General features: G+C 44.5%; 1 protein-coding gene and 1 pseudogene across 1 annotated transcript; both read right to left on the reverse strand.

The window, feature by feature from the left end:
* Nucleotides 1–2,053: 2,053 nt before the first annotated feature.
* LOC129024391 (protein SSX1) lies at nt 2,054–13,070 on the reverse strand. Its single transcript, XM_054471402.2, has 7 exons — nt 12,815–13,070; nt 10,907–10,995; nt 10,359–10,473; nt 9,587–9,682; nt 7,696–7,745; nt 5,590–5,725; nt 2,054–3,215 (listed from the first exon to the last, which is right to left on the reverse strand). The coding sequence occupies exons 2-7, from the start codon at nt 10,973–10,975 to the stop codon at nt 3,115–3,117; spliced, it is 567 nt and encodes a 188-aa protein (XP_054327377.1). The 5' UTR covers nt 10,976–10,995; nt 12,815–13,070; the 3' UTR covers nt 2,054–3,114.
* Nucleotides 13,071–22,476: 9,406 nt separating this feature from the next.
* LOC129024062 (ornithine aminotransferase, mitochondrial-like) lies at nt 22,477–24,583 on the reverse strand (annotated as a pseudogene).
* Between the last annotated feature and the right edge of the window lie 154 nt (nt 24,584–24,737).

Genomic DNA, 24,737 nt, shown 5'->3' on the forward strand with positions numbered 1-24,737 from the left:
AACCTGGTAGGCAGAGGTTGCAGTGAGCCGACATCTCACCACTGCACTCCAGCCTGGACAACAGAGCGAGACTCTGTCTCAAAAAAAAAAAAAAAAAAAAAAAAAAGCAATGTATCAGGACTTGGTGTATCTTCAGCACTTCACAGTAATAATGAAGGAAAGAAACACATTTGTGGAGAGGGGACCATGTTCACTCTTTATCTATCCATGATAGACAGTCGGGAGCTTTATATACCCAAGGAACCTAAGGAAAAATGTTCCCTGTCATGACTCACAATCTTCCAGCCACCCTGCCTGGCACCTGTCTTGTGGGCTGGGAGACCCAACTTACGGATCCCATCATCCCAGGGAGAAAGAAAAATCAAATCCTTCAGTATCTCTTTTAGGGTATCCTCTCCTCTGTTTGCATGGAGGATAAGGCACCCGATATCTAGTAGCCGAATGTTACATTTGTGTAATACAGAACTATATTGGGATAAAATAGAATTTGTTTCCTCTGAGACACAGGTAGAGGCACGTCCACAGTGACCTGGGTGGCAGCCACCTCTTCCTGCAGTGCTAGGCAGGGCATGCTCACAGATCTGGGGAACCTCTGTTGCTCCTGGAGCCCCACAACCTCCTTACTAGCACCCTCTCCCTCTGGTGGCTGTGACAGCCCACACGTGGTCTTGGGTATCCCCTGCTTCTTTGCCTGTCCCTCTTCTGCCCATGCTGCACATCTCTGTCTCCCACTGTCCCCACTACGTCCACGATTGCCTGTTCCTCCCTGCACTCTCCATCTCTAAGGGCTCCTTGTCTTGGAAAATGAACCCACACCCTCTACCTTGTGACTGGGGACAGAACCCCGGGCTTGTTCAATTCTCCCTCCCTCCACCACACACACCTGTCCTCCTTAATGTTTCTGAAGTCAGTGAGCTCCAGACTCAGCTCCTCCTGCACTTGCCAGCTGCAGGACCTATGACAAGATGCCTACCATCTGTCTGGGACTCTGTCTCTCATCTATCATATAGGCATAATGATGGTAGTTTCCTCCTTCCAAGGCTGGGGAGAACCAGGAGGCCAAGGTGATGGGCTATGGACAGTCAAAACAGCTCCAATCCTGCCTCCACCTGGGGCTGGTGTTTCAAGTCCGTTGCTTGTGAATGGAGCTTTAATGTCTCCATTCACACACAAATGTTTTATTCTAAAATAGACTCCCCTCTGCTCTTCCCTTCCCCACAACTCTTTCCCCTCTGCACCGGGCAGTGGTACCTGTGAGAAAGAACTGTCCCATTCCCAAATCATCGTCCCCACCCCAGCCCCCAGGCCCTTGGTTGGTGAGACCCTTGATGGGCAGTCTCATGCTTCTGTCCAGGGGACTTTCCCACCGCTGATCCCCTGCGTGGAGGCTAAGTGGACTCTTCTATTCCCTGGCCATCACAGGGTCTACAGTGCACGCATCTTCCTCATTCCTCCATGTTCCCCAGATGACGATTTCATCTGTGTCTCCTCCCACATACTCCCAAATGGACCATCCCAGCCCTAGAACCCGAAAATTGTTCAGAGAGCGAAGGCCAAATTGCCCAACCACCTGCTGCAGAATCCTGCTCCAGGACTGAAGTGTATAGTCCCTATCAAAATAAAAACTCGAGGCCAGGCGCAGTGGCTCATGCCTGTAATCCTAGTACTTTAGGAGGCGAAGGTGGGAGGATCGCTTGAGCCCAGGAGTTCAAGGCTGCATTGAGCTATGATCGTACCACTGCACTCCAGCCTGGACAGAGCAAGACCCCACCTCCAGAAGAAACAAACAAACAAACAAACAAACAAACAAAGAAAGCCAACAACTGGAAACATCCTCCTCTAGAATGGTGGTCAGGAACATCTCCCCGTCTTGTTCCCTGATGTCTCTCCAGCACCTAGAACAGCGCTCAGCACGAGGACGCACTCATCAGGGTTTTGTTTAATAAATGACTCCTTTGACACAGCAATCCACTTCTAAGAATCTTTCTAAAGAAATATTCACACATGTGCACAGAGCTGTGTGCACAATAACGAGAGGAACAAAAAACTGGGGAACGTTTGTAAAGGTTTATTAACTGTCAGTGACTGATAGAGGGGAATCGGATGAGGGGAGTACATGCTGAACAGGAAACAGAGTGAGGGGGGCTTGACCAGGACGCATGGCAATGGCAAAAGCAGATGGGAGATGCTTATACTGGTACTTGGTGTGTGTGTGTGTGGTGTAGTGTGTAAATGCAGAGGAAAAAGTCTGAAATTAAACACTCAGAACTGCTCTCAGTAGTCACATCTGGGGAGAGATGAGGATAGTGCTGTTCTATGCAGAGAATACCTGACAATACTTGTTTTCTGACGTAGGTGCATGGGTACACAAACCGAAATATGCATTAAATACGTCTTGCTCATCAGTGATAAGGATAGTATCTAACAGAATGGCACACTGTAAGAAAATACAACGGAAACACTAACATGGAACTCTTGTCACATGAAGAAAAATGATGCTCAACTTTTCACGGTTGTGAACACTTGCTTTCACATGTTATACACCTGATGATGAGGGTCCGCAGACATGCCCATGTTCATGAAAAGTCACCACGTTCTGCTTCTCATCAAGGGCATGTGTCATATCCCCAAGGCCGAGGTGAGAAGAGAGAAGGAAAGTAAGTGACAGCGAGTTCCCACTGCCCAATAACTCACTCTCAACTCCTCCTGACCTGCAGACCCTGCACACTCTGATTCTGCCCTACCTCAGGACCTGCACACGCCTTCCACGGTTCCTCGAAGTGAACCCTCTGCTCATGCCACAGTGACTTCCTCGTCTGGTTTATGCATTCCTAGGCTAGAGGAAGGTGTGGCCACATATCAGGGCTGACCTGGGGTTTGGGAACCCACAGCATCCTGGGTAGGGAGGATCCCTGGATATACAGGGTAGGGAGTAGAAAGAGCATGGGAAATCTCATCATTCAGCCTCAATGCTGTACACTAGAAAATTATGAGAAAAGAATGATTTGGGAAACAAATGACAAGATGGGATACCGGTACCATAACAGAATATGGTATGTGGGGTATGAGCATCTGCAGGGATGTGGGGTATGAGCCAAAGGTTCATTTACGGAGTTACTCATCATCTTCCTCAGGGTCACTGATCTCTTCATAAATTACCAGCTGGTTTCTCTCACGCAGTCTGTGGGTCCAGGCATGTTTCCCCCTTTTGGGTCCTATGATGGAGAAGAGTTGGAAGATGAGGGTTGGGTACGTTGAAGAGTGCTAGGCTCTGTTTTCTCAAAAAAAGGAGATGCCTCCTCCCTCCCAAGTGCCCATGGGCCTTCTTTATCCAGTTTTTCACATTCTCTGGCTTAGAGAGGCTGAGGCCTTAGACCCACACCAATAGACGACAAATACCAATTAAAGTTTTAGCTTCTGGCTCCTTCCGTTGTGAGGTTTAGATTCCCAACCTCTTCACTTACGGGAACATTCACCGATACCTCCTTTCATTCAGCATGTATTTGTTAAGGGCACACAGGCATACCTCGTTTTATGGCACCTCATTTTTATAGTGCTTTGCAGATATTGTAATTTTTTGGGGGGAATTCTCACCAATTTTACACTTTTCCATTATTATTATATCTGTTATGGTGATCTGTGATTAGTGAGCTTTGATGTTATTATTGCAATTGTTTTTGTTGTTTTTTAGTCTTTTAAAATAATTTGTTTTATTTTTGTGGATACACAGTAGGTGTACATACTTATGGGGTACGTGAGATATTTTGATACACGTATGCAATGCATAATAATCACATCATGGAAAATAGGGTATCCATCCCATCAAGTATTTATCCTTGTATTACAAAAGATCCAATTACACTCTTTTAGTTATTTTTAAATGTACGATTAAGTTATTATTGACTATAGTCACCCCGTTGTGTGCAAATGTTTTGGGGGTAACAGGAACTCCACCCAGAGAAGATAATGAATGTAATTGATCAATGTTGTGTGTATTCTGACTGCTCCACCGACGAGCTCTTCCCTGTCTGTTTTCCTTTTCTTGGGCCTACCTATTCCCTGAGACACAGCAATACTGAAATTAGGACAATTAACAATCCTAAAATGGCCGCTAACTGTTCAAATGAAAGGAAGAGTCACATTCTCTCACATTAAATCAGAATCTAGAAATGGCTAAGCTTAGTGAGGAAGGCATGCTGAAAGCCAAGACAGGATGAAAGCTAGGCCTCTTGCACCAAACAGCCAAGCAGTGCATGCAAAGGAGAAGTTCTTGAAAGAAAAGAATAGTATATAATGCAAAGGAAAAGTTCTTGAAGGAAATAATAATACTAATACCCAGTGAACACACGGATAAGAAATCAAAACAGCCTTACTGCTGCAATAGAGAAAGTTTGAGTGATCAGGATAGAACATGAAACCAGCCACAACATTCCCTTAAGCCAAAGTCTAATTCAGAGCAAGACCCGAACTCTCTTCAAGTCCATGAAAGCTGAGAGAGGTGAAGAAACGTGTGAAGCTAGCAGAGGTTGGTTCATGAGGTCTAAGGAAGGAAGTCGTCTTCATAACATAAAAGTGCAAGGTGTAGCAGCAAACCCTGATGGAGAAGCTGCAGCAAGTTATCCAGAAGATCTAGCTAAGATCACTGATGAAGGTGGCTACACCAAACAACAGATTTTCAATATAGATGAAATAGCCTTTTATTGGAAGTAGATGCCATCTAAAACTTTCACAGCTACAGAGGATTCACTCCAACTTTGAAAGAAGTTCTAAAGTGGCTAAACGCTATCGAATAGCATCACATACTACAGAGAAATCTTTCATGAAAGGGAGAGCTAATCGATGTGGCAAATTTCATTGTTGTGTTCTTTTAAGAAACTGCCACAGCCACTCCACCCTTCAGCAACCACCACCTTGATCAGCCAGCAGCCATCAACACCGAGGCAAGACCCTCCACCAACAAGAAGAGTGTTACTCATTGAAGGCTCAGAAGATTGTTAGCATTTTTTAACAATGAATTATTTTAAAATTAAGGTATGTACATTTTTAGACATAATGCTATTGCACACTTAGTAGAGTACACTATAGTGTAAACATAATGTTTTTATACACTGCGAAACAAACGAAAAACAATGTGGGTGACTCACTTTATTGCAGTGGTCTGGAACCGAACCTGCAATATCTCTGAAGTACACCTGTATTGGGTATCAGGCATTGAGCTGAGTAAGATATGATCCCAGGTTATCACAGATAGAATCGCTTGAGCACCTTTCATGTCATCAGGCCTTCTAGATTAAATTTAATGCCTCCAAACAATTTATGAACTATGATTCTTATTTCCATCTTATGTACCAGGAGTCTGGAACTGAGAAAATTTGGAAGACTTGCCCCAAGTCACGTGGTTTTTTATAGGGATGACAACTCCAGTCTGCCTCTCTGGAAGTCATGTCTAACATCTCATTTGGAGCTGGGTGAGCTCCTCAGCCCAGCCTGGACCCAGGCTTGTCTGGTTTCCATGCCACACACCCATTCCACACACCTGAACATAGCCAGAAAAGCCAGAGGGGTTGTTCCCAAATTGATTCCTCTTACCAGATCTCTTATTAATCTTCTCAGAAGTATTTGCTTTTCCCGGGGGGCGCAGCTGTTTCCCATCGTTTTGTGGGCCAGAGGCTTCTGACACTCCCTTCGAATCATTTCCTTCCTCTGCTGGCTTTTTGGGCATGATCTTTATAATGTGAAGGTTACAGATAAACAGTATCAGTGACACTTCTATAGTGCTTTAGAGCTTACAAAGCGTCTTCACATGCATTACCTTAATCAATGTTCTCAACAACACGGGGAGAGTTACACTTGCCTAAATAAGAGAAACCTGGGAGATTAGAAGCAAAAGGAATGGCCTAAATGAATGCAGTTTCCAGGGCTAGAATGCTTATCTTCACACTCTTTTAAGACTGACATTCGTGCAAACAGCAGAAATCTCCATGTAATCGAGAGTGTGGTACACAGAAGATTTGGAGAAAAATAGCATTCTAAGAATTCACAAGGGCTACAAAAGGAAGAACTTCTATAAAATACAAGGGATCCCATATAAGCTTGTAGACAGCTGCTCGGAGAGTACATGTAAAAACATAGAGAGGGGACAAAACACTGCTGAACAAGATGGTATGGGGAGATGAATACAGGGAAGGGAGAGGGAAAGAAATGGTTTGCTGAAATTAATCTAGGCAGCAAAGAAAGCAGTACCAGATCTGGCATACTACCCTACCGAGGCACCAACATTGAATGTGGAATTCAGTGAGGTGGTACCCATACCAATTCTTGTTACATTGGGATGTGTCACTGACCAACAATATTAAGCTACTTTTTTTTTTTTTTTTTTTTTTTTTTTTTTTTGACAAAGTCTCGCTCTGTCACCAGGCTAGAGTGCAGTGGTGCGATCTTGGCTCACTGCAATCTGCTTCTCCCCGGTTCAAGCGATTCCCCTGCCTCAGCCTCCCGAGTAGCTGGGACTACAGGCAGGCGCTACCACGCCCTGCTAAGTTTTGTATTTTTAGTAGAGACGAGGTTTCACCATGTTGGCCAGGACGGTCTCGATCTCTTGACCTCATAATCTGCCCGCCTCGACATCCTAAATTGCTGGGATTACAGTCGTGAGTCACCGCGCCCGGCCCTTAAGCTACTTTTTACTCAGCTTCCTCACTTATGAAATAGTGAATAATACATGTAAAATAGACTAAGGGAAAATCCTCTCTGAGCTTGTGAACATTGTTCAAATGTAATAATAATAACATTGAATACCTTTCTGGATCCTTCTTTTAATTCGTTCTCCATACTGGCAACCCAACTCCCAGATCCCTTTACCTTCTAAACCAGAGCTGAATCTGCACTTCCGGAATCATTTATTCAGGGGCCTCTGAGGGATCCCCAGGGCTGGGAATGGGGCTTCTCGGGTGCCCCAGGTGCAGACAAAGCCCTCAAGGAGCTCAAGGAGGGGCCAACAGTCAAAGCGATTCCTAAGCCATGGGAGTGGCCCCGGCAATAGAAGAGAGGCCAGCTGGTCCTTCCTGTTGCAAGAGTGGGTGTCTCAATGGAAGCACCAGTAGGCCCTATGGGGTGAAGCCCTAGTGAGCAACATCTGAACTTCATAAACAAATGCAAACGTGAATGAGCTTTAAATGGCTTGGAGCTCTGGATTAGACTACCACTGCCACTGCGCCCCAGGAAAATTCTTTAACATCTCTGTACCACCAAAGCCTCATTTTATTATTATTTTGCTGATAATTATGGTCTATAACATGAACTATGATTCTTTACTTCCATTTCATGGACTAGGAATCTGGAGCTCCGATAACTTAGAAGATTTGTGCCAAGTTCTTCTTGGCAACCGAAGTGTGTGACTCATTACTATTTGGAGGTAATAACAGAAACAACATCATAGAGGTCTTCTTATGGATTAAATTAATTAATCCATGTGAACTGCTTAAAATAGTATCTGGCATCACTATGAAAACAAAAGAAGTATTAAGGATCACAACTGTTAGTGTTATCAAGCCGTCGGTGCTACATAAGTTGTTGTGATAGATATGGGGAGAAAGAGGCAATGAGGGCCTTTTTGATATTCTCCCTGTCTTATCAGTGTTCACATCCATGAAGGGAAAAAGGTTTTCTGGTCCTTTAGATTTGAGAGGTACTCACCTTCGGGATGGTTCTCTGGAGCCTGCCAAAAGTCACCTGAAGATGTTCAACTGAAAGAGAATACATCAGAATTTTTCTTTGTTGGTAAAGATTTCCAAACTCTAGAGAGACTTCTGTAGCATCAGGGCATTCTGCAGCAGAGGGTTATGAGTCCACTCATTTTTGAGGAGTTATTTGAGATTTGCTTCTGAATTATGTTTAGTCATGGTTGGTTCATTTACCTGTGGCACCAATTCAGAATTTTCCACCTCATGGTTTCTCAAATGGGGGTTAAATCCCATCACAGTCTCATCTTATTCCATTACATATCTTTTACTTTTTCCCAAATAATTAAGTTGATTGGTTGGGAATCTGAACTGTATCCACTCAAGATGTGCAACAACTAAAAATCACTGTACACTTCAAATGGGTGAATCTTATGGTATGTGAATTAAGCTGTTAAATGTGTGATGAACCATGGATGATTTAGTCCAGTGGCTCTGAAATATTTTCAGTATAAAGACACTCCTTTAATGTCAAAACTTGGCAGATACTCAAGCACTGGATTTTCAGATCTCTTATAGTGATTGTGGGAGATGATTGATTCTGGCCTGTTTAGTTGGCGAGTAATGGGTATATTGAAGACAGTTTAGACACTCTGACCTTGTCTTATGATTGTATTGTCAGAGCAGAAGAGCAAGTAAACACATACGTCCCCTTTATATTCCTGAAATGCACAAAGATCTCTACCCAAGAACCTGTCTTCTTTTCATCCTACGTTATCTCCGCTCACTGACAATTGGGAAAGCTCTCTGTGTGTTGGATGAGGGATCACTCTTTCAAACTCACTTCCAAGCTCATCACAGAGAATTGGGGTTGTTTGGGAATCAGAAGACTATTTGGTTTTAATAAAGTATGGAGAAACAGCGATCTTTATTACATAATGTGTTCATCACCCTCTCTCTTGAGATATTTATCCAATATCTACATGCTGTTAATGAAACAATCTCTGGAAGTTTTTGGCGGATCTACACTTTTAATATTTTCTTTTTATTTTTCACTTTTAAAATTGTCTTAACTGTCCTTTGATTGATTAACAGTGTTTAGGAAGAACAACATGTCCTTTAAAAAAGAAATGTTTCAAACACACAGAAAAGTACGGGGAATAATATTGAGCTCAGTCGCATCTCAACATTACCCCATGACTATGTTAGATCTGATTTATTTATTCAGAATGTTAGAAACACTAGCAACGGCCTGGGTGCAGTAGCTCACACCTGTAATCCCAGCACTTTGGAGGCTGAGGTGGGTGGAACACCTGAGGTCAGGAGTTTGAGAACAGCCTGGACAACCTGGTGAAACCCCGTCTCTACTAAAAATACAAAAATTAGGTGGGCATGGTGGCAGACGCCTGTAATCCCATCTACTCAGGAGGCTGAAGCAGGAGAATCGCTTGAACCCGGGAGGCAGAGGTTGTAGTGGGCTGAGACTGTGCCATCGCACTCCAGCCTGGGCGACAAGAGCAAATCTCCAGTTCAAAACAAAAACAAAAACAAAACAAAACAAAACACACTATCAGCAAGTCATGACTGAAGCTGTGCAGCACTCACCAATCCCTGCCCCCGCTCCTTCTCCATTTACAGCCAGTCTTCTCAATTTGATGCCTTTTTATTCGCATTTATGTTTTTATGCATTTAGCATTTACTTATTATCCACGAAAATACATATTACTGTTTTGCATGTTTTAGAATTTTATGAATGGCCTCTGTAGTTAACTTTCTGTATGCAATTTTTTTTTCACTCAACCCTGATGTGTATGAGGGAACAAATGCCAGAGGATCTTTCCCAGGTAGCTGAGCTGAAAAGCAACTGGGCTTCAGGAGACCTTTCCAGCCACTTCCCATCTACTCACCCTGAATCCTGCGGTTATGGTCATTATCAAAATCATTCCCCTGGAAGTCTGTGGCCTGTTTATTATGCATGAAAGGTGGGAGGGTGACGTTGAAACCTAGAAAGAAGCAAAATGTTTATTCCTTAAGGGACAAACTTAGGCCTGGCACAGTGGCTCATGTCTGTCGTACCAGCACTTTGGGAGGCTGAGGCGGGAGGATTGTTTGAGGCCAGGATTTCAAGATGAGCCTGTGTAACATAGAGAGACCTCCATATCTACAAAATATAAAATAAAATTAGTTGGGCATGGTGGCATGTGCCCATAGCCTCAGCTACTCCATAGGCTGGGCAGAAGGATTGCTTGAGCCCAGGAGTTCGAGGCTGCATTGAGCTATGATTGCACTGCTACACTCTAGCCTAGGTGACAGAGTGAGACTCTGACTCAAAAAAAAAAAAAAAAAAAAAAAAAGGGAGAGAGAGAGAAAGAGACAAGCCGAGAGGAGGAAGGTAGGGTGGGAGGTGTGCTGCAATGCCACAGAGACAGTTGGGCTCATCAGAACAGACGCCGAAGGGAGAGAAAAGTGCAGGGTCCAGGTACAAGCTCCACTACGGCCAGTCCCTGCCCTCTGCTCTGACAGGATAGAGAAGAGCAGAACACCCAGAAGCTGTCTTGCGATTTTTCCCTGCACAAAAGGAAAATGTGGGGTACTTTCTGCAGCCTAAGAAGTAGCCAAAGCAGGAAAAGGGATGCTCATGTGTCCCCAGACTTGTCTGTACCTAGAACTTTCTGTTACCTAGTTTAGTCATGGTCTCATAGTTTCTCTTCATATACACATAGTTGATTTTCTCCGAGTATTTCATCTTTTCCCACTCTTTCTTAGAGAAGTATGTGGCAATATCATCGAAGGCCTGAAAAAAAAAAATAAATTTTGGCAGTGACTCAGCTAGGTATGTCTGCCATTCAGCTGGAGCCACTTCCTGTGTGCTGGATCTGGGAAGTGAGGATGATAATCCGTCCTGGTTGATGCCATGGCTAACTGACAGAACATGGGGACCTTCCCTAGCTTCTCCCCTGCCACACAGTAGGGCTTTAATGCTGCTGGCTGGCTCTCTTCCCACCTTCCAGAATGCACTGAGAGTCACCAAATGTAGTGCACGGTCACAGACTTGTCTCCAGGGATGCTAGGTGATGACAGAACTCAGGTGGGAGGCTCCCAAGGGTCCAGATATCCCCTGAGACCCTGCTCCTTGTCCCCAGTACCTCTGTCCTCCCCTCCTCAGAAACCTGGTCACCCTACTCTGTCCCCTGGACCACTGCTATGCCCCCTCCAGGTCACCTTACCTTGCTTCTCTTCTCTGATGTTTTAGCATCATCCCTGGGTCTCTTGGCAAATGCGTCGTCTCCGTTCATGGCACCAGGAGCAGTCTGACCTGCAAGAGAAACAGCCTGAGACTTTCTAGCCACAGGACCCTTGGTCCTATGGAGGGAAAAATCAGTGAAGGCTGGCCACACTCAGTCACCTGGAATTAGGTGTTGCATTTCTCCATTCGGGGCTTATCTGTCCGTGGGTAAGGACATGGAGAGAAGTCAGATGAAAACAGGGAGCCTGGAGTCTCCGGGAGAAGTATTGCTTGGGGATGACAGGTTTCCTAGTAGCCTTGAGTCTTTGGGAGGGGGTTGGCTAATGTTGTTAGTAGTTTCCCTGGGGCTAGGCTTACCCTTAAAGATGTGCATACCCTTGCTGGGGAGGCAGGGATGTGACTGTGTAATTTTATTGAGTGGGGGTGTTCTGACACCCCCACTCAATAAATAAAGGGAGGGAAGGGAGTCCCAGACATAACGTGGTCTCTCTGGTGATGGATCTGATCAGGCAGAGGGATGGGGGGGTTCTGTTCTGTTGAAGAGAAATGACCTTCACTAATATGAGCAGATTTAGAAGCTATTACTGGGTTATTTGTAAATTATTAGAAGGAAGAGAGCTAGAATCTCTGAGACTACAAGAGCCTGCCATCACTTAGAGAAAATGTGGGGTGTTTAAATTTGCAGCAATTGGCCAGGCGCAGTGGCTCATGCCTGTAATGCCAGCATTTTGGGAGGCCGAGGCGTGCAGATCTCTTGAGCCCAGGAGGTTGAGACCAGCCTGGGAAACATAACAAACCCCTCATCTCCGCAAAACAAAACAAAACAAAACAAAACAAAACACACACACACACACACACACACACACACACAAAATTAGCTGGGGGCAGTGGTGCAGCCCTGTAACATCTCAGCACTTTGGCCAAGGGGGGCAGATCGCTTGAGCCCACGAGGTCGATACCAGCCTAGCCAACCTAGAAAAACCCTCTGCTAAAAAAAATAAAATAAAATAAAAAGTATTAGTGGGGGTGGAGTGGTGCTCGCCTGTAGTCCCGAGGCCGAGGCAAGAGGATCTCTTGAGCCTAGGAGGTCGAGGCCAGCCTGGCCAACATAACAAAACCCCATTTCTACTACTAATAATAACAACAAAAATAATAACATCAGCGAGGTGGTTCTTGCCTGTAGTTCTGAGGCCGAGGTGGGAGGATCACTTGAGCCTAGGAGGTCAAGCACAGTTCGGCCAACATAAGGAAACCTTGTCTCTACTAAAAAGAACAACAACAACAAAACTAGCAGGGGCGGAATGGCACACATCTGTAGTCCTGAGGCCAAGGTGCGAGGATCGCTTGAGCCCAGGAGGTTGAGGCCAGCCTGGCCAACATAGTGAAACCCGGTTTCTACTTAAAAAAAAAAAAAAAAAAAAAAAGCACGGGCAGGATGGTGCACTTCTGTAGTCCCGGGGCCGAGGCGGAAGGATTGCTTAAACCCAGGCAGCAGAGGCCAGCCTGGCCAACATAGCGAAACCGTCTGTACTAAAAAAATAAAAAATAAAAAAAATTAGTGAGGGTGGGGTGGTGCGTGCCTGTAGTCCCAAGGCTGAGGTGGGAGGATTGCTTGAGCCCAGACAGTTGAGGCCAGCCTGGTCAACATAACGAATCCCCGTCTCTATTAAAATAAACAAAAAAAAATACCAGGGGCGGGATGATACAGGCCTGTAGACCTGAGGCCTAGGTGGGAGGATCCTCCATGATGATCGTCCTGAAAGGTATTAGTTGTCTTTCAGTCCTCAAGATTTTCGGAACCCCAAGCACTTGATGGCCCTACAGAGGCTTCCTCCTTTTCTATCTGCCCCGATTAGCCCATCTAGGGTGTCCCTTAAAGAGAACCTACTTCAGAGACAAAGCAGTGGTGGCGAGGTCGGCAGCAGTGGTGGCGAGTTGGCAGCAGTTGGTGACAAAGTGTGGCTGGAGGAGAAGAAAATATTCTGCAATGTCACTGCGCCAGGATGATGGACCAATCAGGGCAGTTAGTGAACTCCATCTGGCCAATCAGAAGTCAGAACAGTAGGCGGGATAAGCCAAGCTGATGTGGGGTCTATCAGTCCAGGCTCCAGGGACAGAACCTTCTAAAAATGGAGGCAGAAACTCTGACTTTCCCGCCTAAAGCATCCCCTGGGATTGGCTACTCCAAGTTCAGAGTACGCATGCGCTGATTTTCTCTTTTCATTTTTCCTATCCCTCCTCACCTCCCCGGTGGTGCATTGTTATCCAGTTTTAATAAGGAGTGTATATGAAGCAGGTCAGCATCTCAAATCCTTCCTGTCAGTTTCTATCTTTTTCAGGTATGGGATTTTTCCTAGGAACTCTGGTGACTTAAGAAATTTGGGCCGGCGCGGTGGCTCACGGTTGTAATCCCAGCACTTTGGGAGGCCACAGCTGGAGGATCGCTTGAACCTGGGAGGCAGAGGTTGCAGTGAGCCATGATCATGCCACTGCACCCCAGCCTGGGCAACAGAGCAATACTCTGTCTCTTTTCTCTACAAAAAAAAAAAATAATAACTAAAATTAGCGATGTGGGGTGGTGTGCCTGTAGTCCGTTACTCAGGAGACTGAGGTAGGAGGATCGCTTGAGCCCAGGAGTACGAGGTTGCAGTGAGCCATGATCCGGCTACTCCTGCCTACCTGGGCCACAGAGCGAGATCTTGTCTTTAAAAAGAGAGAGAGAGAGAAAGAGAAAGAAAGAAAAATTTCAATGAGCCAGTCCCAGTGGCTCATGCTTGTAATCCTAACACTTTGAGAGGCTGAGGCAGGAGGTGGAAGGATCACTTGAGGCCAGGAGTTCCAGAACAATCTGGGATACATAGCGAGACCCCCATCTCTATAAAAAATTTTTTAAAAAGAAATTTAAACAACAACAAAAAAAACTTCTACCCTTCCACATATGTTTTTTTCTAAAAGACCAAAGAAGCAGAAATATATTTTACCCATTGATATTAATAATATTTATAATAGTATTAAAAAGAGTATGTAATTAGGGCCCACTGTGTTCATCAGGGCTCTCATAAGTCAATTTGTCTAAGAAGTTTCCCCTACCCCCATCCCTAGTACCTCCAGCAAGTCCCCGTTCCTCTCTGGGCTTTCCATCTACAGCCCTGATCTCTCTAAGATCCTCCCAGGATGACAGCAAGCTCTCTTAGGGTAGGGACAGGGCAATGGCCCTTGAGTCCAGCACAAAGCCTTTTATGTGCATCTTCCCATTAATTTTCACAACCTTCTCTTGAGTTAAATACTATTATCATCCCCAGTGTGCAGATGTTGAGACTGAGGCTCAAGAGAATTAAGCAGTCTGCTCGAGGTCACATAGTCAGTGGGTGACAGAGCTGGGATTCACCCCCAAGATAGAATTGAGTCCAAAGTCTGTGCTTTTATTTACGTATTTATTTATTTTTAATTAAAATATTTTTTTTTAGAGATGGGGCCTTGCTATGTTGTCCCCGCTGATCTGGAAGGAACTGCTGGCCTCAAGCAATCCTCCTGCCTTGGCTTCCCAAAACACTGGGATTACAGGAGTGAACCACTCCACGCCCGGCCTCAAAGTCTGCGCTTTTAATTACTCTTCTATATTGCCTCGACTATTTGTTGAATGAATGAATGCATCTTACAACTGCAAAGGTTCTTTAACATAATTTACATAACTCCTTACAATCACCCCAAATTCCCTCTGGCTGCTGTAACAAATTACCACAAACTTTGTGGCATAAACAACATCAATTTATTCTCTCACAATTCTGGAGCCCAGAAATCTGAAATCAGTTTCACTGAGTTGAAATCAAGTTGTCAGCAGGGCTGTAGTCCTCCAGAGGCTGTAGGAGAGAATCTGTTCCTTGGCTCTTCCAGCTTCCCGTGATTGCCAGCATTTCTTGGCTTGTGGCTTGACATGGGTTGGCTCTGTGTCCCTACCCAAATCTCATCTCGAATTGTAATCCCCACAGATTACAAATCCCCATGGGGGTGGTTTTCCCCATGCCGTTTTTGTGACAGTGAGTTCTCATGAGGTCTGATGGTTTTATAAGCGTCTGGCATTTCCCCTGATTGCACTTCTGTCTCCTGCTACCATGTGAAGAAAGTCTTTGCTTCCTCTTCGCCTTTGGCCATGATTGTTTCCTGAGGCCTCCCCAGCCATGCAGAACTGTGAGTCAGTTAAATCTCTTTCTTTTATAAATTACCCAGTCTCAGGCAGTTCTTTATAGCAGTGTGAGAACAGACTAATACATGGCTGCATCACCCTAATCTCTGTCTCCATGGTCATTGCCTTCGTTTGTTTTCTGTTACTGTAATTGAATACCACAAACTGGGTAATTTATAAAGGATAGAAGTTTATTTGGTATACAGTTCTAGAGGCTAGGAGCTCAAGAACATGGCGCTGGCATCTGGTGAGGGTTGTGCCACGGTGGAACGATGAAAGGCAAAAGCAAGTGCAGGAGACAGACAGAGAAAATGTAGCTAAGCTCTCTTTTATAACAAACCCAGTCTCGTGATAACTAATCCGCTCTTATGATAGTGGCATTAATCACTTCCTAACAGCCCCACCTCTTAATATTGTTACAATGGCAATTAAATTTCAACACAAGTTTTGGTGGGGACGTTCAAACCATGGCAGGCGTACTACCTTCTTCTCTTCTGTCTGTGTCAGATCTCCCTGCCTTAATCTGATAAGGACACTCATTATTACATTTAGGGCCCACCCAGATAATCCAGGAGAATCTCCCCATCTCAAGAGCTTTAACATAATTACTTTTTTTTTTTTTTTGAGACGGAGTCTCACTCTGTGGCCCGGGCTAGAGTGCAGTGGCGTGATCTCGGCTCACTGCAACCTCTGCCTCCCGGATTCAAGCAATTCTGTGCCTCAGGCTCCTGAGTAGCTGGGATTACAGGTGCCGGCCACCATACCCAGCTAATTTTTATATTTTTTTTAGTAGAGACGGGGTTTCACCATCTTGGCCAGGCTGGTCTTGAACTCCTGACCTCGTGACCCACCCGCCTCGGCCTCCCAAAGTGCTGGGATTATAGGTGTGAGCCACCATACCTGGCCAACATAATCACTTTTTTCGTTGTAAGCTAACACTCACAGGTTCCAGGGGTTACTGTGTCGCTATATTTTGGAGGGGCGTTGTTCAGTCTACCACAGCCTGCCCTCTGGCCCCCAAGGATTCACATCTCTCCCACATGCAAAATACATGCGCCCCATCCCCAAATCCTCAAATGTCTCAAACTGTGCAACATTAGCTGAAGTCCAACATCTTATCCATATAAGATCGCTCAAAAGTACCAAATCTCCTCATCTAAAACAGATAAGGGTGAGACTCTGGTTATGAAACATCCTGGGGCAAAATTCTCCTGCTGTGAACTTGTGACACTGGAAAACAAGTTATCTGTTCCAAAAATACAGTGGCGGGACAGGTGTAGGATAATAGTTACAGATATTTCCATTTCAAATGAGAGAAAATGGAAGGAAGGAGTTGCCACTTCCAACCATTTTGAAATCTATCAGGACAAATTCCATTTGGTTTCAAGGACTCAGAATAATCCTCTGTAGCTTGAAGCTCTCCCCTCTGGTCCCATAGCCCTCCTCTCAGAATGTATGTCATAGTGATTCACACCTTTAGACCAGCAGGTCCTTTTGTATCTTTCCCAGATAATATCATTTCTATTACCAGCTATGGCTGAGCATAGTGGAAGAAGAGCTCCTTGAGTCACGTGCCTAATCTCTTCAGCACTAGCAAACACGGCCACATTCTTGACTTTCTCTCTAGAGCATACCTTCCTGACAGTGCCTCTCCTAATTTTAGTGTCTTTTGCAGTCTTGATAGGCTGAGAATTTCCCTGGATCCTTTTTGCTTAACAGTCCTTTCCTCAGTTTATCCCTTTCCTCTAACATTTTACTAGAACTTGAATTGGAGTCCAATAGAAAAATGAAAAATTATGGGATTAAGACTGGGGATAAAAAAATGGTTGAATCTCTAGGCAAGTTGCTGAGGGTTTATGAAGGATGAGCCTAGGGAAGGGAGTCTTATATATGATCAGACTGGTTGTGATTGAAAAGAAATTTTTTATCAGTTTATCTAAAAATTGACCATTAGTGTCAGGGGTGCACTGAAGCAGGGCGAGTCTACTCCTCTCGTTTTGAAATAGGTTTTCTTAAGATGTTGATCGTTTTTCTTTATCTTTTAAACAATCAGTCTAAAAAAACGGGGATTTTGTGCTTTAAGGTAGTTTCCTAACTGCATTTATTAGGTTTTTGTTTTCGTTTTCTGAGATGGAGTCTTCCTCTGTCGCCCAGGCTGGAGTGCAGTGGTGCGATCCACCCACTGTAGTAAGCAAGGTTGCTCACTGCAACCTCCACCTCCCAGGTTCAAGTGATTCTTGTGCCTCAGCCTCCCAAGTAGCTGGGATTACAGGTGCCCACCACCACGCCCGGCTAATTTTTGTCTTTTTAGCAGAGACGGGGTTTCACCATGTTGGCCAGGCTGGTCTCGAACTCCTGACCTCAGGTGAGCGGCCTGCTTCAGCCTCCCAAGGTGCTGGAATTACATGCGTGAGCCACCATGCCCGGCCTTTTGTTGTTGTTGTTGTTGTTAAGACAGTTTCACTATTGTTGCCCAGGCTGAAGTGCAATGGTGTGGTCTCACCTCACTGCAACCTCTGCCTCCCAGGTTCAAGTGATTCTCCTGCCCCAACCTCCTGAGTAGCTGGGCTTACAGGCGTGCACCACTATGCACAGCTAATTTTGTATTTTTAGTAGAGATGGGGTTTCGCCATGTTGGCCAGGCTGGTCTCAAACTCCTGACCTCAGGTGATCGTCCCACCTCGGCCTTCCAAAGTACTGGGATTACAGGCGTGAGCCACCGCACCAGGCCTATCTGATAGTTTTTCTATATAACTCTTTGTTACTGGGAAGATGTGTCAGCCCAGACACTCCATATGAGTTTCAGGGTTTCTGGATTGATAGGTCGTAGGATATAGAGCCTCTAGAGCTGAGCTGAGCCAATTCTTCTTTCCAGTTCCTAGCCTATTAGCCCCCAGAGATGCTTACAGGACTTCTGCCTTACAGAGTGGAGGGAGTCTACGGGTGGGTGATATTGGTTGTAATTGCCTAGCTCAGAGGGCAGAGGAAGAGGTAGGAAAGGAATGCTCAGTTACTGGCCAGCTTTGATGAGTCTGCACTTTTTCTAGGAGCTTTCCAAGCCCCCTATTCCTTAATGTTATCACGCCACTTTCGGCTGCCACTGGGCCAGCCCTGCCAAGTGTCTGCTCCATATGTTTACAGAACAGGTAATAAGCCATCCAGAAAACAAGGAGAAAACAAGAATGCAACTTAGAAAGCTCCACTTGGGCTGATGCTCCATCTGTAGCCTCTGACCTTTTCCCACTCGAAGACATCTCATTCCGCAGTGGGGCCAAACCATCAAGGGTTTTGTTACTGGGAACTGTTCTGAACTCCCAAATAGCTGGGATTTCAGGCGCCCACCATCAAACCCTAGTAGAGACGGGGTTTCACCCTGTTAATCAGGCTGGTCTCAAACTCCTGACCTCAGGTGATCTGCCTGCCTCGGCCTCCCAAAATGCTGGGATTACAGGCATGAGCCATGGCGCCTGGCCCAGTCTTTCTATTCTCTACCTCTGAAACTTTTTTTTTTTTTTTTTAAGACGGAGTCTTGCTCTGTTGCCCAGGTTGGAATGCAGTGGCATGATCTCAGCTCACTGCAACCTCTGCCTCCCAGGTCCAAGTGATCCTCCTGCCTCATCACTGCTAGCAGCTAGTATTACAGGCATGTGCCACCATGCCCAGCTAATTTTTGTATTTTTAGTAGAGATGGGGTTTCACCATGTTGGCCAGGCTGGTCTCAAACTTGTGACCTCAGGTGATCCGCCCACCTCGGCCTCCCAAAGTGCTGGGATTACAGGCGTGAGCCACTGCGCCTGGCCTATCTCTGGAACTTCTACTGGCTGAACGTTGAAATTTCTGGGATCTATTCTCCATTTCCTTTATTATTTTTCTTCCATACTTTCTATTTCGTAATCCTTTTCTGCTATACGGTGAAGTAGTGCCATGCCTGAACACATTTTTTCATTGAGTTGTTCCAGTTTCTCTTATTGATATGCAAAAGCTTTGTTGTATATTAGAGATGGTTACTGTTAATTTATTGGGGATGCTTCACCAATTTCCCCAACATTTGCCCTTTTAAACAGTTGTTTATGGTGTCTTTTGAATTAGATGATACTTTAATTTTTACGTCTTTAACTATGTCAGATTCATTGTCTATAGCCTTGGAGTAATGTCAGGAAGTGCCTATGCCAACTCAAGATGTCTTACACTGTAATATTTTCCTAAATTGTCATCCAGTTCTTTATGATTTCACGTTTTCACATTTAAGTCACTGAATTTTTAGAATTTATTATTTTATGTGCTTCAAAGTAAGGATTTAATCTTTAGTTTTTGAAATGGATAGACACTTGTCAAGCAATCATTTATTTTACAACCCATCATCTGTTGCCCACTGTTTGGAAATGCATGCTGAAGTTTGCATATAGATTAGTCTGTTTCTTGACTTTCTATTTTGTTTCACTAGTAAATGTTTCCGTGTGTTTTCATTTTTGATTGCTGCTGTAACAAATTTTCAATAGCTTAGACAACGCTGGGCGCAGTGGCTCAGGCCTGTAATCACAGCACTTTGGGAGGCCGAGACAGGCGGATCACTTGAGGTCAGGAGTTCAAGACCAGCCTGGTCAACATGGCGAAACCCCCTATCTACTAAAAATAAAAAAATTAGCCGTGTGTGGTGGCCCATGCTTGTAATCCCAGCTACTCGGGAAGGTGAGACAGGAGAATCACTTGAACCCGGGAGAAGGAAGTTGCAGTGAGCCGAGATCACCCCACTGTGCTCCAGCTTGGGCAACACAAGTCAGACTGCATCTCAAAATATATATATGTAGCTAAGACAATTTTTGGAAAAGAAGAATAAGGTGGGAGGAATGGCTATACCATGTTTCAATACTTCTTATATAGCTACAGGAATCAAGTCTGTGTAGTACTGGGAGAAGAATAGACACATAGATCACTGGAACAAAATAGAGAACCTAGAAATAGCCCCACACTGATTTTTTACAAAGAGACGAAAAGAAGGAAGGATCGTCTGCTTAACAAATGGTGCTAGAGCAGTTGCAGAGCCATAGGCTAAAAAAAAAAAAAAAGAAAAGAAAAGACCTAATCTTCATATTTTTATACAAAAAATAACCCTAGTGGATCATAGATTTAAATCTAAAATATAAAACTAAAAAAAATCTTTTACAAGAAAGCATAGGACAAACGTCTGAGATCTAGGGCATAGTGAAGTGTTCAAAAAGCATAATCCGTAAGGAAAACAAATAAATTAGATTTCATCCAATTTAAAACTTGTGCTCTGCAAGATACCCTGTTAAAAGGATGAAAAAACAAAGTATGGACTGGGAGAAAATGTTTGCAAACCACGTATCCAAGAAAGGACTCACATCCAGAATATATAATGGATATGTATAGTACTCTCAAAACTCAATGGTAGGCTGAGCGTGGTGGCTCACGCTTGTAATCCCAGCACTTTGAAAGGTCGAGGTGGATGGAAGGCAAATCCCTTGAGGCCTGGAGTTCGAGACCAGTCTGGGCAACATGGCAAAAACCCATCTCTACTAAAAATACAAAAATTAGACAGGCATGATGATGCGTGCCCGTAATCCCAGCTACTCAGGAGGCTGAGACATGAGAATTGCTAGAAGCTGGGAGGCGGAAATTGGAGTGAGCCAAGATCACGCCACTGCACTGCAGCCTGGGTAACAGAGCGAGACTCTGTCTCAATAATAATAATAATAATAATAATAATAATAATAATAATAAACCTCAACGGTAAAAAATACAAACAAATAGTCCAATTAGAAAATCATGAAAAGATGTGAATATATATTTCACTGAAGAGGAAATAAGCAAATAAGCACATGAAAAGATGTTCAACCCTCATTTCCTTCACTAGATGCAAGTTAAGGCCATGATGAGGTATCACTACACACTTATTAAAATAGCTAAAATAAAAGACACAGTGACAACACCAAATGGTGACAAGGAGGCAGAGAAAGTGGACACCTCATTAAGTGCTGCTGGAAAGGTAAAATCTTACAGCCACTCTGGAAAGCAGTTTGGTAGTTTCTTATAAAACTAAATATGCAATGACCATACAATTCAACAATTACACTTCAGAGAAGTTAAAATGTATGCCCATCCAGAAACTTGTACACAGTTGTTCATAGAAGCTTTACTCGTAACAGCCAAAAGCTGGAAATAATCAATACGTTCTACAATAAGCGAATGGTTGAACTGTGGTACATCCATCCCATGGAATACTACTCAGTAATAGAAATGAACTATTGGCCAGACACAGTGGCTTACCTTGTTATCCCAGCACTTTGGGAGGTTGAGGCAGGCAGATCATGACGTCAAGAGTTCAAGACCAGCCTTGCCAACATGTTGAAACCCCATCTCTATGACTAATACAAAAATTACCAGGGTGTGGTGGCGCACGCCTGTAGTCACAGCTACTCGGGAGGCTGAGGTAGGAAAATCACTTGAAACAGGGAGGCAGAGGTTTCAGTGAGCCGAGATCATGCCACTGCACTCCAGCCTGAGCGACAGAGTGGGACTCTGTCTCAACAACAGCAACAGCAACAATGAACTATTGATACACAGATATTAATATCTTGGATGAATCTCCAGGGAATTATGCTGAGTGGAATAAGCCCTTAAAACGTGATATACTATAAGATTTCATTTGTACAGCATTCTAGAAAAGACAAAATTGTAGAAGTGGAAAACAGATTAGTGGTTGCCAGGGGTTAGGAATGGTGGATGGGAGGAGAGTGAGTGTTACGAAAAATGAGTAGGACAAGGAATAGCATTATGGTGATGGAAATGTTCTGTACCTTTTGTTTGTTTGTTTGTTTTCCAAAGGGATTCTCACTCTGACCGAGGCTTGAGTGCAGTGGCACGATCTCGGCTCACTGCAACATCTGCCTCTCGGGTTCGAGGGATTCTCCTGTCTCAACTTCCCATGTAGCTAGGACTACAGGCACCCACCACCTCACCTAGCTAATTTTTGTATTTTTAGTAGAGACGGGGTTTCTCTGTGTTGGCCAGGCTGGTCTCAAACTCCTGACCTCAAGTGATCTGCCCACCTCGCCCTCCCAAAATGCTGGGATTACAAGCATGAACCACTGCACCTGGCCATGTTCTGCACATCAAAACACTTTCACTGAATATAGATGCCATTACATTCTCTCACTTATGTTACAAAGCAAAAGGCAGCTTCATAAACACTATTCTATTATGTATCAACTGAAAAAACACATATATTCCAGAAAAAGGTTTTGAAGACACATGGGAGTGGAATGTGCCTGCATTAAGAGCAGAGCTTTTACAGGACCACCTGTCTCTAGTCGGCTCCCAGGGACCACTGGAAACAGCTGCTACACTCAGAACGACAAGATGGTCTTGTTATTGATTTCAATGGACTCTCAAATCTCATCCTCCTTGACCACCAGCAGAGGCAAAAACTGATGATGGCACCATGGATTGGCTGGGCCAGAAATCCATAATCTCGAAGTCATAGACACACCTTCCAAGCATCACAATCTTTGTTGTCTTGAATAACAATAGCATTTAATAATTCTTTTCCTCCTGGGCAGAGTGACTGACGCCTGTAACCCCAACGTTTTGGGAGGCCGAGGCAGGTGCATCACCTGAGGTCAGGAGTTCAATACCAGCTTGGCCAACATGGCGAAACCCCATCTCTACTAAAAATACAAAAATTAGCCGGGCATAGGGGCACATGCCTGTAATCTCAGCTACTCAGGAGGCTGAGGCAGGAGAATCCCTTTAACCCGGGAGGCAGAGGTTGCATCGAGCCAAGATCGTGGCATTGCACTCCAGCCTGGGCAACCAGAGTGAACCTCTGACTCAAAAAAATAACTAAATGAATAAATAAAACAATCATTTTCCTCTTACGGCAGTTACAACATCAGAAGGTAGCTTCATGGGTTCATTTCTCAAGAGAATACCCATTTTTTCTGCATTTTCAGCAAGGTTTTCTTCTTCTAAAACCTCAAGGGCTGCAATGGCCACTTGGCAGCCTAGTGGATTGCCACCGTATGTGGACCCATGTTCCCCTGGCTTAATGCTCAGCATTATGTCATCGTCCCACAGCACTGCAGACACAGAGTATCAACCCCTAGAAAGGGCCTTTCCAAGGAGGACTATATCAGGTCTGACATTTTCATGATCAACAGCCAGCCATCTACCAGTTCTGGCCAATCCTATCTGTATTTCATCAGCAATGAACAGAACCAAGCTGGGAACATGAGATGGGATGAGGGTAAGTAAAAATACCAAAAAGCTTACTGTTCTTATGGAGAGTCAGCTGGTCTTTCTCTATTTCTTTCTTTCTTTCTTTCTTTCTTTCTTTCTTTCTTTCTTTCTTTCTTTCTTTCTTTCTTTCTTTCTTTCTTTCTTTCTTCTTTCTTTCTCTCTTTCTTTCTTTCTTCCTTCCTTTCTCTCTCTCTCTTTCTTTCTCTTTCTTTCTTTCTCTCTCTCTCTTTCTTTCTTTCTTCCTTCCTTCCTCTCTCTCTCTTTCTTTCCCTTCCTTCCTTCCTTCCTTCCTTCCTTCCTTTCTTTCTTTCTTTCTTTCTTTCTTTCTTCCTTTCTTTCTTCCTTTCTTTCTTTCATTTATTTATCTATTTATTTGACAATCTTGCTCTGTCTGCTAAGCTGGAGTGCAGTGGTGTGATGTCAGCTCGATGCAAACTCTGCTTCCCAGGTTCAAATCATTGAGTGAGCCCAGGAGGTCAAGACCAGCCTGGGAAACATAGCAAAAGGCAGGGTGGTGCATGCCTGTAGTCCTGAAGCTGAGGCGGGAGTATCGCTTGAGCCCAAGAGGTTGAGACCAACTTGGTCAACATAGCAAAACCGTCTCTACTAAAAAAACAAAACTAAAAATATTAGTGAGGGCTGGGTGGTGCATGCCTGTACTGTAGTCCTGAGATCGAGGTGGGAGGATTGGCCAATGTGCTGGGATTACAGGTGTGAACCACCGCTCCTGGCTGATTGCTGCATCTTGAAATGCCCCATATTCTGTCTAAGTGTTGATGGGCTCTTGTAGTCTCAGAAATTCTAGCTCACTTCCTTCTAATGATTTACAAATCACCCAGTAATAGCCTCTAAATCCGTTCACAGTAGCCATGCTCATTTCTCTTCAACAGAACAGAACCCCCCAACACTCTGCCTGATCAGATCCATCACCAGAGAGACCATATTATCTCTGGGACTCACTTCCCTTCCTTTTTTTATTGAGTGAGGGTGTCAGAACGCCCTCACTCAATACAATTACATAGTCATGTCCTTTCCTCCCCAACAAGGGTCTGTACATCTTTCAGGGTAAGCCTAGATCCAGGGAAACTACTAACAAGAGTAGCCAACCCCCTCCTAAAGACTCAAGGCTGCTTTGCCCATAGGAAACCTGTCATCCCCAATCAATACTTCTCCCAGAGACCCCTGGTTCCCTGTTTTCATCTGACTTCTCCTCATGGCCTTACTCAGGGACAGATAAGCCCCGGATGGAGAAATGCAGCACCTGATTCCAGGTGACTGAGTGTGGCCAGCCTTCACAGCTTTCTCCCTCCACAAGACCAAAGGTCCTGTGGCTGGAAAGTCTCAATCTGTTTCACTTGCAGGTCAGACT

The sequence above is a fragment of the Pongo pygmaeus genome, chromosome X (assembly GCF_028885625.2).
Source record: "Pongo pygmaeus isolate AG05252 chromosome X, NHGRI_mPonPyg2-v2.0_pri, whole genome shotgun sequence".
Taxonomy (NCBI): domain Eukaryota; kingdom Metazoa; phylum Chordata; class Mammalia; order Primates; family Hominidae; genus Pongo; species Pongo pygmaeus.